Here is a 19221-nt window from a genome sequence, read left to right as displayed (position 1 = left end):
TTGTCCTTAAATTAGATAGGCCAGAGAAGTGCTCAAATGTATACATCCAATTTTTTTTTTATCCATAAACATTTATTTTCAAATAGTTTAAGAAAAAATAGATTTTTTTACATTTTTTTTCTCCTTATTTAACCTTTTATACAGTTCTTCTTAAGAAAAGTGCAATTTTCAGTGGAATTCTCCATCCACACACTCAAGACGAGATGACCGGCAACAGAGGAAGATGAATGCCAACAAATTCAGAAATATGAATGAGCCATCATACCCAAACAACTATTTAAACATGGATCACATGGTCAAACAGTCAATCTCTTGTGCAAGAACAACAAAATGAGGACCGGCGGTTTTCGCTGTAACGAGATAATGCAAAGCAACGAGTAAATTAAAACAGCACAGCACACAAAAACTCAAGATAAAATAACATAAAAATATATATAGAATAAAATAAAAGGAAAATAAAAGTGCAAAAAACCTAACTCCATCAATTCAGAGCATAGTTAGGAATCAAAGTAGGATAAACAGAGACGATGTATGTAAAAAGACGATTTGTTCTGTGCGGTATTCTGGACCTGCAGCCTGAACTAAATGCGAACACAACACGTTGAGGAACAAGCAAAAAACAAACAAGCCTCCTGCCCTGATAATACATTCAAAAGAGTTACAACAGGTAAATGTCTTCTTTACACGTACATATGTAACATTATTCAAACCAAGACATGCAAGGCTACCAGGGAACTTTGGCAACACATCAGGCCTAAGTCAAGTGCAACAGAGTGACAACTGAAAACAACACACATCTCTCACTGCTTCACAGTGTGGATGACTAACTGGCTTGGCTAGCAGGGAGGGGGAGGGGGGGGGCAGGGGTCAGATCACATGCTTCTGGATCCCCGGCGTGAACTCCTTTGCGTTGGGGTTCAGGTTGCTGTTGACCTAGAGGACACAGGAGAAACAAACATCCAAGTGAGCTTGTGTTTTATGGTCATGTTGCAGACTCATCATCTACAGCGATTTAGGCTAAATTGACTTCTGTGTGCAATATCCAACGTAGCAGAAATAACGTGTCCGCTGTGTGGTACCTATTTGATGCAGAAGCGTTATTCAACCTTAAGAGTTAATTCAGATATATGTCAGGAAAAACAAGGTGTATGTTTGGTATCTAGCTCAAGTTGAGACAAAACTTCAACTTTATTTATACATACTGCACTCTCCTCTCCTCAGGGCCCCCATATTAATTAATTAATTAATTTCTAAATAGTGTTTTTGCAGTGCAGACCTTGAATTACAAGCATGCAACAAGCAAAACATGGAAAAACAAGAGTAATTGCTATGTTGAGGAAGTCAGTGGCTTTCGGTTGCACTCATTGGAAACATGACCCACTTAAGTTCCAAGACACACAGGTTTGAAAGTATGAGGTACTTCAAATCATCATCAAACAAAAAAGGTGTTTTGTACATTGGCAAATCTTCTATTGAATTGCAACGCGCTAATATACTAGGAATATTCATGAGCATCCAAATAAAAAACACAACCACACTCGAATTATCATTGGCTTCAGTGACTGCTGCTTATTGTTCCGCTACGAATAGTAATGTGAAACATTCCCCTTCTCACCACGGCGTCTTCGTACATGACCACCTCCACCGAGAGCCCCAGCAGGCTGAACTGGCCCTGCAGCTGGGTGTTGGGCTGTGAATGGAGGTCCCGGGATGGGATAAACCACTCCCACTCCTCCTCCTCCTCCAACATCTCCTGGAAGCAGCGTTCAATGAACTCCTCCTCCTTCAGCTCCTCCTCGACCTTTAGGATGGCAGGAGATAAGTTAAATACCTGCGCAGTGGGCATGGTGTAGCTCAACTAGTCAAGTGTGGAGTGAACCCAGCTGGGAATAAGGGGTCTGAATCATTGGACCACACATGCTAAGAATCGAAATACTCTTAAATGCATGCCCCAAATTGAGTGTTCATTTTTATACTTAGTATAGTCTGTATACGTGTACAGTAATCTCCATTTAATCTCAAAGTACAAGCATTAAGGTATTTTTAAATTCTGTAGATTCAGATCTTGGGACCAGCGAGCAATGGACATGCATGGCTTTATTGTCAAGCTTTAGTCTAAATATGGAGGAGAAACATTATAAAGAAGGGAATAGTATTCGTGGGATACCTGTCTGTTGAACTCCTCTTCGTTCTCCATCCACATGTACTCGGCGAAGGGGTTGTCGTCATAGTTGAACTGGTTGCGCATGATTGCATCGTTGGTCAGGATGACGTCATTGGTCAGGATGACATCGTTGCTGATGGTCATGATTGGGACGCTGCTGCTAATGTTGTTATTGCTGTCGATGCGACTCGGGTCTTTCATTTTATTTAAGAACGCCCTGAAATATCATCAAAATAGAAGAATAGAAAAAAATTAGCGCCTCTCAAATGAAAGACAAACTTGACCAGAAATGGAGTTAGATACGGTGGCCGCTAGCTTGAGGACAATAGCCAGATACCATTACACATTAATGTTAGACATATTTGGTTAAAAACACAAAGACGGTCGATAAAATCTACCATATAACACACGGGTTCGGGTAATTTCTGAAAAAAAATACCTGGCAAACACCACATTCGGTGGTAACCTTGAAACTTTGAATCCTTGTAACTCTTCGACGAACTCTCCTCTCTGTCCTTTAATGGCCGCGTTGGCTCTGTTTGTTTACAAGTAGACTGTCTGGTTGTACTTGTTCACTATTGGATGAACCTACTGTACTCGTCCACAACCTAACTGTACTCGTTCACTATTGGATGAATCTGACTGTACTCGTCCACTATTGGATGAATCTGACTGTACTCGTCCACTATTGGATGAATCTGACTGTACTCGTCCACTATTGGGTGAATCACACGAGCCGTCGGCAATTGGTTATAGCCGACTGCCCCCTCCGTTTGTGGGCACTCGATTGTAAACAACAGTAGGGGCCGGTCGTTTTTAGTATTTCTTAATAATAAAACAAAGCAGAAAACAAGACAACAAAGAGTAAAATACTGTACGATAATATTGTAACTTAAACATGTTCTATGTTTGGAACAAAAAAGAAAAAAAACAGCAACCTGCAACTACTTAAACAAAAGACAACCCGCACCCTCGGCTGACAGGGTACACTAAATGAAGGATATCCCCCATAATTCAGAGCGTATTATCTAGCAGGCACTCGCAGACCGAACTAGACTAGCTCGACGTGCTACCGAGCTATCGGTGCTTAAAATAAAAGGTAAGGACAACCTACATTGTATGATTCACTAACAATAGTTGATAATTTTGCATTTTATTAACCAGCACTTGTGTGAATGGTGTTATTTGGGAGGCAGCTTAAGATACTAAGTGGAGCTACCAAGAGAATGACACAGATTAGCTAGCAAATGTAGATTCTGCTAGTTTTCGTCACATCACGCGGTATCACACGCGTATAAAACAACAAAATGTACAGACAACATAGTAAATAAAGTTAATGTGAAAATATTCAGATGCATGTGTGAGATGTATAAATACACATTGATTCATGTATGTAGGTAAATCAAATATCCATGTGCAAATATGAACGTTTCTGGGCAATGTCCAGCCAGATCGGCGCACGCAGCCAGGGGCTGCCAAACGTCAGGGAGGCAAATATGTGTTATTCCGTTAACTGCGCAAATCGAAAAAAAACAGGGATAGAAAAATGTTAAGCATACCATGGAGTTCAGTCCCCGCAGGGCTTGTGCATTGCAATGATATCCATTCCGTTTTGGAAGCAAAGGAGCATTGTTGTTAGAATGTATGTTATCGAGATGCTAGTAATGTTGATTTGGTCATAATGTTCAGTAACAAATGGTACAATTCTTTGTCATTTAGGGACGATTCTGTTCTGTTTGGGAACGGCAATTTCGCATTTTAAAATCGTCAAAATTCTGTTGATTTATGATTTCACAGTGCTGCAATTTACTCTTGAGTCCTCAATATGGTGTCGTATTGCCAACAAAAAATCGGATGCATTCTGATGTACAAGCCCTAAACCCAAACACAATCCCCCTCATCTAAATTATCATACTGCGAGCTGAGTTTAAGCATAACCATTAAGGGGCTTTTGATATTATACATATTGAAAATCTTTCGGCCAGACTAATTTATGTTAATCAACATAATCTGCTGTCGTGAAATTATCTTCTTTTCCATTTTGATTGGATACTTTTTAACTTCCTAAATGTCTTCCTTATTGCGTCTTTCTGACGTTTGCTTGGATACGAATCCTTTCATAGTCTGATGTTTCATTTGAAGCAATTTTTCTACTTTTTTGAATATTGAAATATCCCGTTTATGAGCGAAGAAGTTTCGATTTTTCTGTAGCTTGTAATCCTACGCTTTTCTTGAGTTCAATCCAGAGCTTTTAGTGCCGGTTTTTCTGTGTTACTGTCCCTTTTTCTTCCCAGCCTTTCAGTGCATTTTGACTGCCCTTCATTTCCTCCTCCGTCTAAGTCTAGGGCTAACTTTTCCGTTAAATGTAAATGAAGCTTTGGACCACAGAGCTGTTGCCTCTTCATTTTGATGTCTTTTTCATGAAAGAGGCAACCTTTTCATATTTACCTACCTGGTTCTCTTTCAGCTGAAAACATTCTGCCTCCCTGAAGAAAGACTGTCCCTTTTGAGTTAGACTGTCATCATTCTTTTCACCTTCGCCTGAAAAACGCCATCCGACCACGGCAGAGAATACAGTTTTTAAATAGACCACCAGCTTGGTTCTGTATCTTGAGTTGTCTGAACTCGGCACCACAGACCACGGCGTCTTTTTGAGCACCATGTCACAGAAAAACCCATCTGACGGTGGTCAGAAGGGCTTTGCCGTGGGCCGGGGGCTCCTGGCAGCAGCAGAAACCTTGAACTATAGCATGAACGAGCAACGATCAGGGCCGCAGGGCCGGCCAATGGGGAACATGGTTTCTGGCATGGGGCTTGGTAGTGGTGTGGACAGCCAGGACCGCAACTCCCAGATGGCTCGTCGTGGCGGTGGAAGCCATCTTGGCAGCACCATGAAGCTGTTCGCCAGCTTAGGGCTGTCGCCGGCGGACCTCGATGCCCTCGCACAGATCCCTGAAGAGAACATCAGTGTGGAGACCCTGCCCCACATACTCATGCAGCTTAAGAGTCGGAAGGGCGACGCCGGAGACAGGCACATGGCCGGCAGAGCTCTACCTCCGATGTCCCCTGAGACCTCCTACCGTGGAGGCAGGGAAGACTGGGACGACATGCATGGGGGGAGGATGGGTGGGCCTTCCATGGGGCAGACTTCAGCCCGTGGCCAATCCCAAGCCAATTACGGTTACGGTTCCATGCAGTCCGCCAACTCTTCCCGGGGCTATGATTTTGGCTACGGTGGCAATAATGGCGGAGGCGGTGGTGGTGGTGGTGGTGGCGGCGGCAGAGACGGACAGTATTCAGATCTTTCCCGACGTGACTCCTATGGGGGGAATGCCATGGGGTCCTCTCAGAGCGACTTTATGCAAAGGAGGATGGGCTCTCCGTCCCAAGGCAAAGTTCAAGACTTTTTGGGGGCCACCCCCAACATGTTCCCTCACGTATGTGCTCTTTGTGACTTTGACGTGCATTCCAACATGGTGAGTACCAGTCCTGGCTCTTCCCCCCCCCCCCCCCCCCTGCCCTTTTTTCTCTTGGGGTTTCCTTGTTTATAATGTAATACCCAGATTAGGTGAGCGACGTTCCTTGATTTGTGGTCAGGCCACAAGTTTGCGCCTTTACTCCAGTCTTCCATTTTATATCATTCATTGACTGGAAATTTGCTAATGTAATATCGCTCTGTCCTGAAAATATATTGACTTTACTTGGATCCAGGTCATCTCATTAGACCTGGATCCAGAATCTGGGAAATTCACTGCTTTCAGGAATTCATTGCTTACAACCATTCCTAAACATGTCTACAAATACCACTTGGGGATTTCAATATTGCTAGCCGTTTTTCCCCGATTTTGTAACATGCTTCAAACAGCGTTTTAAACTATGTCTAGATTTTTCATTCAGGGCAATTCTTCTCATACCTTTTTTTATTTAATTCCGGTATGCATATCGTTTTTTATTCACACACAAAGACCAGATTATCCAGGATATTTGAAAGTGAGTTGGAGGTGTCTTATCAATGCCTGTGTGAAAGTCGGTAGGACGGGCTAGGGGAGTGTTTGGTAATGGAGGCTAAAGGTATTGCATGTGTTTTAGGAGTGGAATCAGCACACTAATGGACTTCGTCATGCAGAGAACCGGAAACATCTTCTTCAAATGTAAGTTTGTTTTACAGACAATTTTTTAATTTTAGATTGTTGTTTTTTTAGCCTCTTTCAAGTGGAACGGAGACGTCAACATACAAATGCGTTTCTAAAGGTCACTAAACGTTTGAGCACTTGGTAGAAGGGTACCATTCTTATGACATGACGAGATTACCTTCACGTTTCTGGTGTACATTTTTCTTATGTGCAACAATGTTAGTCAAACTGACTATGCATGAATTGTGGAAACAAATTATCCTAATACTGAAATTGGATACTCACTTGGTTTATTGCCAATAAACCAATTGCCCATGTAACTTTACTTCCACTTTCAATCTGTATTATTACTATAGTACTATTACTCTCATCTTTGCCTACTGAATGCACTATGTACAGCACTTTGGTCAGTGCAAACTGTTATAAATGTGCTTTTATAAATAATTTTTACTTACTTACTTGCTATTATTATCTTCATAATTTGAATCCAGATTAAAATCCTAACTATCATATATTTGTGTATATAATGACATGTTTCTGTAGGTACCCAGAGTGGGACCCAGGGATGGCCAAAAACACATCTGGGTAAGACGCACATCTGGTATCAGTTCAAAGTGGACCGTTGATGTAATGTTAATTTAAATGGTACAAAATCATTATGTCACAAATTTGGAGTTGCATCTAGTGGCTTTTGTATATGATTTTGCTGTCCACCAATAATAATCTGTCTACAACAAATGCTATTACGGGTTTATTTAGCTGTACGCCCATGGTTGAATAGCCAAGCCGAACTTCCCTACATATCCTTAAGATAAGCTGAACTTGTGTACTTGATGACAGCATTACAAACAGCTAATGTACTTTGGGATGAAACAAAGCAACAGTTTGACCCAGCTGTACACACCCAAATACAAACCTTGAAATCAGTCTAGTATTTCCTAGCCTGTTGGAATACGATAACGCTGGGAACACGACAAAGTCCAAGTGTCCTGTAGTTATGACATGCAGAGTATAACACGGGGTGATTCTGGGCAATTCATTTATTGGAACAAGTAAAGGGTCAACTCCGCAAAGAATATCAAACTATAAAATACATTTCTTCTTCTAGGGGTGGCGGCCATCACATGGACACGCCCAATCTCTCTGCTGGACTGCTGGGACCGATTCCCATGTCTCAGGGCCATTCATCGGGTGGCATGCCCTCCAGCTGGGGTAAGCATTGGGCACTGGAACTAGTCAATTATCCACACAATACACATTTCTAAATATGTAGGCAAGTGTTCTGTGATTTGTCCATCCCTCTTTGCCATTGCATTGGTTCATGTGGAATACCTAATGTTTCTGGGGGATCAAACACCTGCTCGCTCTGTCCAAATGTTGTTCTCTGCTGACTAGCCATCCCTCAACACTGTAATTAATAAAGTCCCACTAATATGAAGTATTTTATATTCTTTTCCGCATCTGTTTCTTCATAGGAGGTGGGCCTAACTCTGGCTTCTCGAACAAGGGCATGCAACATTCCGGACATTCAAAGGTAATGCACCATGTTAATTTATGTATGTTTATAGCTATATATAATGTTGACGTCTCACTATAAATATTGAGTACATGCTTCTTCGTGATATCTTCCACTGTACACACAAATGCTTTTGTGGGTTTGACAAAGTAGGGTCGTTTGGCTCGTGACACAATTTTTTAAAACGGCATGCTTCACTTCATGACTAGTCTGAATGCTTATCAACTGTACCCTTGTTGTGGTCAAATGGGGGATACTGTACGGTGTTAGGTGTCCTACTTGGCTGGCTGTTGATGTACAACTTTATCCTGTGTCACTTCTAGATAATGAGCCGAGTGGTGGTGGCCAAGTATGACCGAAAGCCCCTCAGCAAGAGTTTGATTGCCTTAACCGAACCGTTCGGCACCCTGAGAGAGCACCTGGTGCTCAAGAACAAGGTACGGCTGTGATGGTTCACTGGCATTTGCTGGAGAGACGGGTGATAGTTCTTATTTAGGGCGGCAGTAGCTCAGGAGGTAGAGCGGGTCGGCTGGTAACCTGAAGGTTGTTGGTTCGATCCCCGGCTCCTCCTAGCTGAGTGTCGAGGTGTCCTTGAGCAAGGCACCTCACCCTAACTGCTCCCGACGAGCTGGCTGTCGCCTTGCATGGTTGACTCCGCCGTCGATGTGTGCGTGAATGTGAGGCAATATTGTAAAGCGCTTTGAGTGGTCAATGGTTGGTAAAGCGCTATATAAATGCAGTCCATTTACATTTATTTATCCCCGAGAGGGATATGCAAGTGTTGCAGCAGCAATTCAAATAAATGACTCAGAACAAACTCACACAATGAGTTTGGTAAGAAGACGGAACAGATTTACAAAATATGTTGCTACAAAATTACTATACAAGGATTAAAAAAAAAAAAAACGACAAAGACTTTGATGGTTAAGACTGAGGCATATGATGTTATTGCAACGAGGTGCAGCTACAACCCCCGGTTGGGAAACCCTCCTCTTCCACGGTGAGGCCTTCAGTGCAGGGCGATCTTTAACATAGTCTGGTCCCACCAGGCCTTCCTGGAGATGGATAACCACCAGGAGGCGATGGACATGGTGAACTACTACAAGAAGCACACAGCCAACATGAACGGGAGGCCCCTCACCTTCTACCTGTCCAAGGACCTCATGGTCATCGAGGTAACCGGCCCTCTGCCAGTTTTCCCTTCTCATTTTGCGCCGTGAAGGATGTATTCCTGCTTTAACGGTGGTTGGAAGGCCAGAGGCCACACACTATTTGTGTTTGGTAATGTTTCCTTCGGTTGCTTCTATGTTTTTTTTTTTGCCGCTGTATGAAGTCGCATTTAGGATTTATGAAAACTTCCTGACATCCAATATCGGCCTCCTTTACCTACTCATACTTTAATTTCCATTTATTTTAAATAAGAAACTAGATGTCGAGGGTTTGTGGCCTACCACTAACCCTAATGATCTTTTATAAAATGTTTCTAAAATGTGTATAATGCAAAGCACTCTGAATAGTGATCTTTGAAGTGGTCCCAGAACAGCCCAGAGCCCAGGGCTGTGGTTCTGCTAAAGGACAACGGTTCTACGTGTGCTTTTGTTCCTCGGGGTTTGAATCGAGCTTATGTCTCCTCCAGAAGAAGAACCGTGGCGCAGTACCACCGGCGGCGCGCAGCCCCAGAGAGGTGAAGGGCCAGGGCAGCCAGGTGGTGTTCTTCTCCAACCTTCCCAGGGAGGAGGACAAGAAGATGGAGCTGCTCACCATCGCGGGCCGCTTCGGCACCGTGGAGAAGCACCTCTTCCTGAACGAGGAGGTACCCTAGCCGCCAAGACCCGCACACGGGCAGCACGATGTCAACATGTTGCTTTAGTTCTTCTTTCAAATCTGCACCCAAAACATACCTTTTCACACTAGCCTTCCCCACCTAACTCCCTCCTTATTCTTCATGTTTAACCTCCGTTTTTCTTTTATTCCTAGTCTGTCTTACATAGTTTTGATAGGGCAATATGTAAAGCGTCTTAGAGTACCATATTAAGCGCTATATACATTTAATTTATTATTATTTAGCGGGCAATCAACACTAGTGTCTCTTGAGGAGATTGAGTTTAGAGTAGACTAGGATCAGGAATATAGTGGCGGTTGATTTGCAGTATAGATGGTTTACTACTACTACTACTTTTTATTTATTCTAGATATTTTATTTCACTTTTCACGGCATGCTGAGGTCCGTGTTTTCGCTAAATTGCTAGGTTGCTAAAAATTTGTAGTCAGTTATTTTGAATATGGTCCTGCTTCAATCGGGTGTCAGTGTGTTGTTTGCCCTTTTGAGACCGTTGTGTATCTCCACTGCTCCGACCCGTCCCAGGCGTTTGTGCAGCTGGGCTCCCAGGAGGATGCAGAGATGATGGTGAAGTACTACAGCGTCAACCCCCTCAACATCCGGGGCCGGCCCATCCGACTCAACGTCTGCACCAAGTACAAGACCCTGAGGTGAGCCCCCCGGGGCGCGCCCCCCCCCCCCCCAGCCAACGGGTCCCCATCGGGGGCCGGGCGTTGGGGGTGGAGAGGAGGGCTTTGACTTTTGCCCAAAAATCACATTCGAAGTTTGTCTCATTGTGGCTTGGGGAAAGGGATGTACCTCATTCTGCAGCCTTTCGGTACACCGGCCGTCTGTGTTGCATGTATCCCGAGCACATCGTTTTACCGTGTTTTTCTTTTTTTACACAAAAAAACCTAAATCCACCATTAGATTTTTATATTACGCCTCCTGCCCGTTGTTTCAATTGTGTTGTCCAAGCTGATATCCGAGTATAGTTAAGGCTGTCATTGGCTCTTCTGCGTTCTATGGGCGGAGCTTAGCGACGGGTCAATTGGAATATACTCTTTGCAATTGTAAATGTTGTGTTATTTGAAACTAATGTAAAAAAAATACATATAAAACTTCCCCTGGTAGCAGCAATAATATTGTGAAAATAATGACGCATGTATTGGTGAGGCGCTTTTATGAGCGCATTAAACTCGTATTTCACTTTCTACCAATATGGAGTAACAATAACCCAAACAATCCCAGTTCCATTCGTTACGGACTGCTGCTCATGGTTCTGTTAATTCTCCTGAGACATAAACCAGGAACCTGACCGACGAGTGGTTTTGTGTTCCCAGTGTGAACCAGAGAGGAGGGCACCCGTACCGAGGAGACCGAGGGGACGGCGGTGGCCGGCGGAGCAGAGAGGACCACAGCCCTCCCCCGTCCAAGAGCCCGTCCAAGAGCAGCTCCTCCAAAGCCTCGGCCTCCAAGGGCAGGGAGGAGAAGAAGAAGTCTGAGTCGAAGCAGCAGCCTGTGGAGAGGAAGACCAAAGTGGAGGAAGTTGAGGAGGGTGCGGGCGCGTTGGAGGGAGAGGAAGGAGGAGAGGAGGAGGAGGAAGAGGAAGACAAGTCCAAAGGAAAAGAGAAGAAGGACTTGAAGAAAAAGAAGGTGGAGGAGTCTGAGGCACAGTCCACGGCTCCAGAAGAGGAGGAGGAGGAGGGGAAAGAGGAGGAGGAGGATGAAGAGGAGTCGAAGCAGCCTCCGACAGGAGTCCAGAAGGCGTCGGGAGAGGATCTCCCCGACGGCGCTCCGGATGGGAACGACGGTTCCGAGGAGGAGGAGAAGGAGGCAGACGACGAGGGAGGCGAGGACGGGGAGATGGAAAGCCAGAGTGGACCGGGGGAGGACCTGGAGGGCAGAGAGGATGCTCCTGCAGAGACCTCCGACCTGACCGAAGACGACCTGCATGAAGACACGGTAGGACAAAGCTTTACACCCTGAAGTACTGACGGACCACTGCTCCATATGACGTAATACCATGGATGGATGAAAGGATACTGCTACACACAACGTGCCATTAGGGCCAAGTAGTTGAACTAATACGTGATGGATTAGTTGACTAACAAGTTGGTCAACTAATTGAATCACTTCATAAAACATAGTTCAGTATAATAATAGATGTGTTGGTTAAAGTAAGGAATTTGTACCTCCATTCAAACATGAGGGATAACCAGACATAAAGATATAACGCTGGGGATTGAACCCAGAACCATTTGGTTGGAAGTCCGAACCACTAGTCCAGGGGTTCTCAAAGTTTTGACAGCTGAGGGCCAATTTAGGAACCCAGAATTTGACTGAGGGCCGCCAAAGGAAAATAAATTAGGCGGGAAACGCCGTCAGCATCCCAGTGGTGGAAAAAAACATTGCACCGTGGACCTCTGGGAGTGAGGTCAAGTGAGGTCTAAATCACGAAACTGAGGTTCATCCTTTCAAAGTAATGTACAGTCGGATTAAAACTAACAAATGTAACGGGATTTAATTGAAAACTAGAGTCGACTAGAGTTTGTTCCTCGGGGTTTGAATGAAGCTTATGTCTTCTCCTAGAGTTTATTTTTTTTTACTTCTGTACGTCATTGCGGGCCGGCAGGAATGTTTCCGCGGGCGGCCATTGGCCCGCGGGCCGCTCTTTGAGAACCAATGCACCAGACTGTCCGGCCCCCGTGGTGACCGTGGTTGTTCTCCTCCCCCTCCCAGGAGGGCAGCATGAACGAGGACTTCCCGGAGAACATGGAGGACTTTGTGACCCTGGACGAGTTGGCGGAGGACGAGGACGCCCGCTCGGAGCACTCGGACTCCATTGGTACGGAACGCGTCTCGTGGACCTTGTCCCCCAACCGGGTTGTTCCTGATCCAGTGTGCTATGCATGTTGCTGTCCAACTAGTTCAGGGTCCCGAAACGGCGGGCTCCCCGCAAGTTTATGGAACGAAGAGGAAGTGTAGAGGGCAGGCATCGTTCTCATAATCGGATCATGAGCACATTTCTTAAAATCACTGACATTTTGTTTGTTTTTGTTTCTCTCTTCTGCAGATAATTCAAGAAAAGGGGTACGTTTATCTCCGTTTTGGTTGTCCTGATCCGTCTGTGTTTGTAGAGCGTTCTTAAACCGATTTCTAACAAAACAATCCTCTATTTATCTTGTCTTTTAACATGGAGGCTCTCCAATTAACCTGTATATTTGCATTAATGTAGCTGTTATTGTGCTCCATGCCATTGTACTACCCGGGTGAAAGATGCACTAGATATGAGGCTAAACCCGGGTGAAAGATGCACTAGATATGAGACTAAACCCGGGTGAAAGATGCACTAGATATGAGGCTAAACCCGGGTGAAAGATGCACTAGATATGAGGCTAAACCCGGGTGAAAGATGCACTAGATATGAGACTAAACCCGGGTGAAAGATGCACTAGATATGAGGCTAAACCCGGGTGAAAGATGCACTAGATATGAGGCTAAACCCGGGTGAAAGATGCACTAGATATGAGGCTAAACCCGGGTGAAAGATGCACTAGATATGAGGCCCCGAGGTGGTGCTGAGCTCTCTCCTCCTGTCCGTCCGTCTCCCCCCCCCCCCTCAGGGCATGAGGGTAGTGAACCTGGTGGGGTTCCGGCGGGGCTACGGCTTCCTGGGAGAGCTGCTGGCGCTGGCCAAGCCCTTCGGAGACGTGGTCAAACACCTGGTGCTGGACCTGAGGCCCGAGGTGAAGCCGCGCTCCACACCGGTCGTTGAACACGCACCTGTTGCTCACTGTTCGCCTTCTGCTGTTGCTTAAAGGGGTGGCTCTTTAATTATCACAAGGCGTGAGGGGGGGGTGTGGGGGGGGGGGGGGGGATTGCTTACTACAACCCATTTGAAAAATCGACCCACTTGTGACATCACAAGTGGCAGGGGACTGTCCACAAAGATGTGTGAGGGGTTGATCCGGAACTACACAGTTGGTACAGTCCATCCCGTGAAGGTCACTAGAGCAATTGCGCTTTGTTTGGTACGTCTACTTGTGATGTCCGGAGGGGATTTTGGATGCACAATCTGTGTAGTGACCCCCAATGGTGCTCCGTTAGGGGGTATTTTTATAAAATGAACGGCACTGGGTCATCCATTTCAAACGGGGTGGAATAGAATTGCCTGTGTTCATTGTATTCAACACCCACAGGCGTATCTGCAGTTTGCGTCGGAAGAGGAGGCCAAAGCCATGGCACGGTTCTACAACGCCAACGTCATGGCGACGGTGTGTGGAAAGCCCGTTCGGATCAGCCATTCCCAAACCTATCCCACCATCCAGGTGAGTCGAGCGACGGTGGCCTCACCATCAAGCAGGACTTCTGGCACTACGGCCTCCGGTATGCCAGGTCAGGCTTAAGGTTGAACGATTCGGGGGAACGATGTAATTGCGATTATTTCAACCATTATTGCGATTTTTCTTTTTAAAGTTCCTTATGTTCTGTATTATTCACTAAACAAGCCATAAATCATCTATAGTATGACCAACACAACATTGGAAGCATTCGACATATAAACAGTTATTTCCTTTGTGTTTTTTCCCTATGTGTTAAGATGAATTGATATTATAACTAATCTTTATTTAACTATTGAATTGTAAAAGAAAAATAAGTCTTATTTATCTCCAGTCAGAAACAAATCGTTTATCCCAGCCTTTGCGATTTGCATATCACGATGCCGGTTTGAATTTGATTAATTGTTCGGCCCTAGTCGAGGCTGCGTTTTACTTTTCTTCATTCTTTGAATTGACAAAGACATCCCCCCCCCCCTCAGTGTGGTGCCAGTAAAGTGGTGTATGTTGGACAGCTCCCCAGCACCAAGTTCAAGGAGGAGGACGTCCTGAAACTAGCCGAGTCCTTCGGTAAAGTCAGGAAATACTTCCTCAACAGGATCCGCCGAGAGGTAATCCCCACCGTCATGTCAGAGGGAAAGGGGTGCGGGCTGCTTGGTTGTGTTTGGCATGGTGTTGAGGGTACTCTAATTCACTGCCCCCCTGCCCCGTCTTCCTGTGTGGTGTTGATAAAGCACAGCTTATCTCTCTGAGGGATCGGTAATGTGCGTGTGATAAACCGACGGCGTCTGTGCTCCTCAGTGTTTCATCGAGATGGAAGACGCAGAGGACGCAGAGAAAATGTCTGATTTCTACAAAAAGAACCCACCTAAAATGCAGAACAAGCGCCTCAGTGTCTACGTCAGTAGGAAGTACAAGCAGCTCAAGTACGGGTGAGTCTGTCCATTTTCCAACAACACCCCTTATTCTCAACTCTGATGCACGGACGACGGTAAAAGGACCTGAACAAGAAGTCAATGCAAAGTTGCAAAGGGACTGAGAGACCATGGCTCTCCTGCTGAGAAGGTCCTCTACCAAGTACAAATATATGAAAAAAACATCCATAGTTGCTCCCTTTTATTAATGTTGCACATCATAATTTGTTTTTTTTCTTGTAAGGCCATCATATAATCATAAAAGAATATTGCAGTTTTAGAATCTGGACCCAACCCTCTGTTCCCCATCTCTGGTTCAGCCACAGAAGGCCCATGCAGGACGGGGTGAAGAGGCCTGCCAAGAGGGAGAGCTCCAGCAGCAGCAGCACCGCCTCCAAGACCTCCAAGAACACGGAGGAACCGCCCTCCAAGAAACCCAGAGAGGAGAAGGTCCCGGAGGAGGAGGAGGAGGAGGAGGAGAAGGAGGACGCAGAGGAGAAGGAAGAGGAGGAGAAGACTGAGGAGAGCTCGACCGAGGAGTCGGGGGAAGCGACGCAGCCACAAGCCGGCGCAGAGCCCCCCACCCCGGGGACGGAGGAGGCGAAGGAGAGCCCTGACAACCAGAAGACTGCTGTAAGTGTCCCCTCCTGCTGCCAGAGGCCAACCTTTACACCGTCCTCCCTGGCCCCGCCAGCAGAGGGCAGTGGTGGTGGTGTTTGACTCCTGGCCTAAAGGGTCGATGCCCAATTCCTTTTTATCTGGTGAAACCCGCCATGAACTACTTATTGACTTGTTTGCACTGTTGCTTTATGGGCCATGGATAATATACTGTGGACCCAGATTTGAGTCATGCATCTCTCAGTCTATAGAGATGTAATTCTGTTTCATTGTAATATTATGCAGGCTTCTGCATATTCTTATTTAAAAAAAAAAAAAAGTTGAATCCCTCCCTTATTCCTTATCGTGTCCTGAGATCTCCCATCTGGGATGAAATGAAGGGCGTGTTCCCTCACCAGTCCTGCCTCAGGAGTGCACTTCCCTGTGGGTCTCCCAGCTTCAACCCTCCCCCCCCCCCCCCCCCCCCCCCCGGTTCTGCCCCTGTGTAGGAGGTCAAGTGTGAGGAGGTGGAAGGGGAGCTGGAGGTCCCTGCCGGCGCCGCTGGGAAAGCCAGCCAGGCCGCGAGCCCCACGCCGGAACCCCACCCCCCCGCGGAGGCCAAGCCCCCCAGCGCCTCGCTGCCGCTGGCCCCGTACGAACCAGAGACCCCCCTCGGTGAGTGGGGTGGGTCTATGGGAGGGGGCTCCCTGCAGGGGGATCTACCTGAGGGTCGGAACTAGGGTTGCCGCGCTGTGGACATTTTCACACCGAGTACTACGCTCGTGTCAACACCGCTATAAACGGTATTAACTTTGAAACTAGGTCAACCGCCATCTTCTCCGTCAACTCTCCTCTCACACTCCTGTAGGGATTGGGCTTCGCGGGGTTTGTTTACCGGCGTTGCTATGCTTACTGGTCTTGTAAGGAATTCTCGGCGCGGCGCGCCAATTCTCTTCCGCACAGAGCAGAACTGTGGCCTATTCTACACATTTAAATTTTCTTAATTATAAATATGTTATTCATTTTTACTGAATTCGTTTTTTATTACTGAAAAAAAAACTTGGTGTTGCTGGTTTGCAACACCGAGTAATACCGTATGCCGCTGCAACCCTAGTCGGAACACAAGGGGGTCCCAAGGGTGCCACCTGCAAGGGGGTTCTAACTTGGGGTCCGAGAACACGGGGGTCGCAGCTTGGGTCCAAGTGGGTTCACAATAAACATTAAAAACTTTGAAAATGTATTATTTTTAAAAATATATGTGTTTGCCCTAGTCTGCGGGCATTAGACTCCACAATGTGGCCCTTGTCCCTAGTCTTGTGTTTCGTTTGTATTTTGTCAGTTTGTTTGAAGGCTGGAAGGGGGAATACTGTTTGAATGAGGAAGCTACATTTAGGAATGATCAAACCTTTTTGACGTGGTAATGAAAACGTGTGGCTGAACACTATATTTGGTTGGTTCAGGTTGGTCTCAAGCGGCAGGAGGTGGGTCATGGCACAGAATAGTTTGGGAACCCCTGTTCCAGTAGCTAGGGTGTGATCTCCTGCCTGCAGCAGGGTCGCAAGGTCTTAAGTACAAGCACCACAAAACGTGCAGTGTGTAGTAGGTTTCACTAATCAATGTACAAATGAAGGAAACAAACAAAGATTTAGTTTTGTCCAGGAACTATCATCAAAGTTATTATAAATAGGCAGGCTTGGCATCCTTGAGTAATATACCCTAACCCCTACCCGCTCCTTAGCGAAATGTATCTAAAACTAAATTAATCTTTTAAAAGTACTTGTGTATGGATTGTATTTTAACGTATACTAAAAATGGAGGCGTGCATGTTTAACGGTAGCAAAGAGCTGTGTTGTAGGTGTGCGGTGACCGAGCTGGGCTGTGTGCTGATCCACTGTGGCCCCCCTCAGGTGTGGAGTACGTGAAGATGGGCTATTACTGCAGGGTCTGCTTCCTGTTCTACTCCAACGAAGACACGGCCAAGAAGGTCCACTGCAGCAGCAAGGCGCACTATGACAAGCTACAGGTACAGCGCTGCTGGCCGAGGCCTGGTCTACGTCTCAGCCAAGTTATCCACTCGCACCACTTGGGGCTGAACGATTTCAGGAAATGATGTTATTGCGATTTCAACCAATATTAATTTTTTATTTTATTTTAGCTTTTTAAAGTTCATGTTCCGCATTATCACTAAACAAGCAATAAATCATTCTATAGTCGAGATTAATACAACATTGGAAGCAGTAAATATACAAGCTGCTCTTTCGTTTAGGCCAGGCCTATTTGAGATGAAATGATGCTATGATCAAATTGATATACCATTTTTATGCAACTATTGAATTGTAAAAGAAAAAAATATGAATCTTGCTGATCTCCAGTTAACAAACCAACCCAACCGTAACAAATCAGAAATATCCCAAAAGCAAGAAAACCAAATATTTTAGCGCAGCCTTTGCGATTTCCAAATGGCTTTCTATTCCATCGCAATGTCTGTTGGATTTAGATGAATCGTCAGCCCTAGGACCAACCAATGAGAGGCAAAGTAGGGCGCCGGTGTCACACCAAAATTCCGCGTTCGAAAATTCCAAACCTGCCTGACAACTGTTGATCGCGTCGAATGTTGCCTGGCAACGGACGATCGCGTCGAACGATGACTTAAACACTCAGTTTACTTGCTAAATTCGATTAAACAATTAAATATAATACAAATATAAACTACGATACACTTTAAACTCTCAGTTTACTAGCTAAATTCAATACAAATATAAAGTAAAAACAAGTGTTATCTGTATTATGTTATTTCGTCTTCGCGTCGATCGATGATGTAATGTTTCGACGCTGATTACGTAGGCGGTACAATTTCCGCCCCCGGTACAATTTTGGTGTGACAGCGCCTCACCACAACTGTTTGCTTTGTCGGCTTAACTCTGATGCTGCTGATAGACCGTCGCTTGCTGCTAGTTTGCCCGTTCATACTACTGGCTCCACTTCCAGGCAGCGTGGAGAACACACTCACCTTAGGCAACCTGTTTTTATAGAAGTTATAATGCAGATAATAAGGTTAGATTGGAACTTAAAGAGCCACCAAACCCACTGATTAATCTGGAATTCGAGTTCGCCGTTAACACAGACCGTGTCGATTCGATGCAATTGAGTTTTTCTTGTTGGCACTGCTTAATATAGGTCTGAGTATCACTGACGGGACTTTATTCGACCAAAGATTCCTAGTTCTGTGGCCAATTCCTGCAGTAGCAACGCAGCTTTATCACAAAATAGCCACGTGTGATGGCTCCTTTAATGGGAATTCACTAAAGCAGTTATTGGTCAATAAGGTTTTAATGGCTAACCATCTCTACCCATCTTCTCTTTCAGAAACATCTTGAAAAAGAGCAGGCGAAGGCCCAAGCCCCCAAGAAAGGGAGGAAAGCTGAATAACTTTTTTGTTTTGTTTAAGACTGCATGGTATTTACCCAACTGTTCATTTTTGGGATTTGAATGTGATGCACACTACAAGAAACTTAGTTGAATGTTGCAACTGTTGATCTTTTTTAATAAATGTAGAAAAAGAGAACTTTTATGGTGATTGTATGCTTTCATAATTACCGTCAGTATTTGAACACTGAAATCTTGTACTTAAACCAAAAGATCACGATTAGAAAGATTGTAGGTAAAACATTGTCGTAACAGAAATTACCGTCTTACCCTCTCTGTGCCCTTGAACCAGACATTTCATTTCATATAATT

The 19221-nt window shown here is 45.3% G+C and overlaps 2 protein-coding genes across 2 annotated transcripts; one reads left to right on the top strand and one right to left on the bottom strand.

The window, feature by feature from the left end:
- Positions 1–32: 32 nt before the first annotated feature.
- LOC132466142 (polyadenylate-binding protein-interacting protein 2-like) lies at positions 33–2751 on the bottom strand. The gene is made up of 4 exons (XM_060063192.1): positions 2604–2751; positions 2168–2381; positions 1616–1801; positions 33–933 (listed from the first exon to the last, which is right to left on the bottom strand). The coding sequence occupies exons 2-4, from the start codon at positions 2363–2365 to the stop codon at positions 868–870; spliced, it is 450 nt and encodes a 149-aa protein (XP_059919175.1). The 5' UTR covers positions 2366–2381; positions 2604–2751; the 3' UTR covers positions 33–867.
- A 267-nt stretch (positions 2752–3018) lies between these two features.
- Positions 3019–19048, top strand: matr3l1.2 (matrin 3-like 1.2). The gene is made up of 21 exons (XM_060063177.1): positions 3019–3263; positions 4632–5640; positions 6254–6315; positions 6841–6882; positions 7406–7509; positions 7773–7831; positions 8137–8250; positions 8863–8988; positions 9450–9626; positions 10179–10303; positions 10976–11597; positions 12375–12480; positions 12709–12725; positions 13259–13381; positions 13835–13963; positions 14455–14583; positions 14774–14904; positions 15207–15519; positions 15993–16158; positions 17391–17506; positions 18850–19048. The coding sequence occupies exons 2-21, from the start codon at positions 4825–4827 to the stop codon at positions 18910–18912; spliced, it is 3540 nt and encodes a 1179-aa protein (XP_059919160.1). The 5' UTR covers positions 3019–3263; positions 4632–4824; the 3' UTR covers positions 18913–19048.
- Positions 19049–19221: the final 173 nt, after the last annotated feature.

The sequence above is a fragment of the Gadus macrocephalus genome, chromosome 10, assembly GCF_031168955.1.
Source record: "Gadus macrocephalus chromosome 10, ASM3116895v1".
NCBI lineage: Eukaryota > Metazoa > Chordata > Actinopteri > Gadiformes > Gadidae > Gadus > Gadus macrocephalus.
Note: the sequence above shows the minus strand (reverse complement) of the source record. Positions and strands in the feature narration are given on the sequence as shown.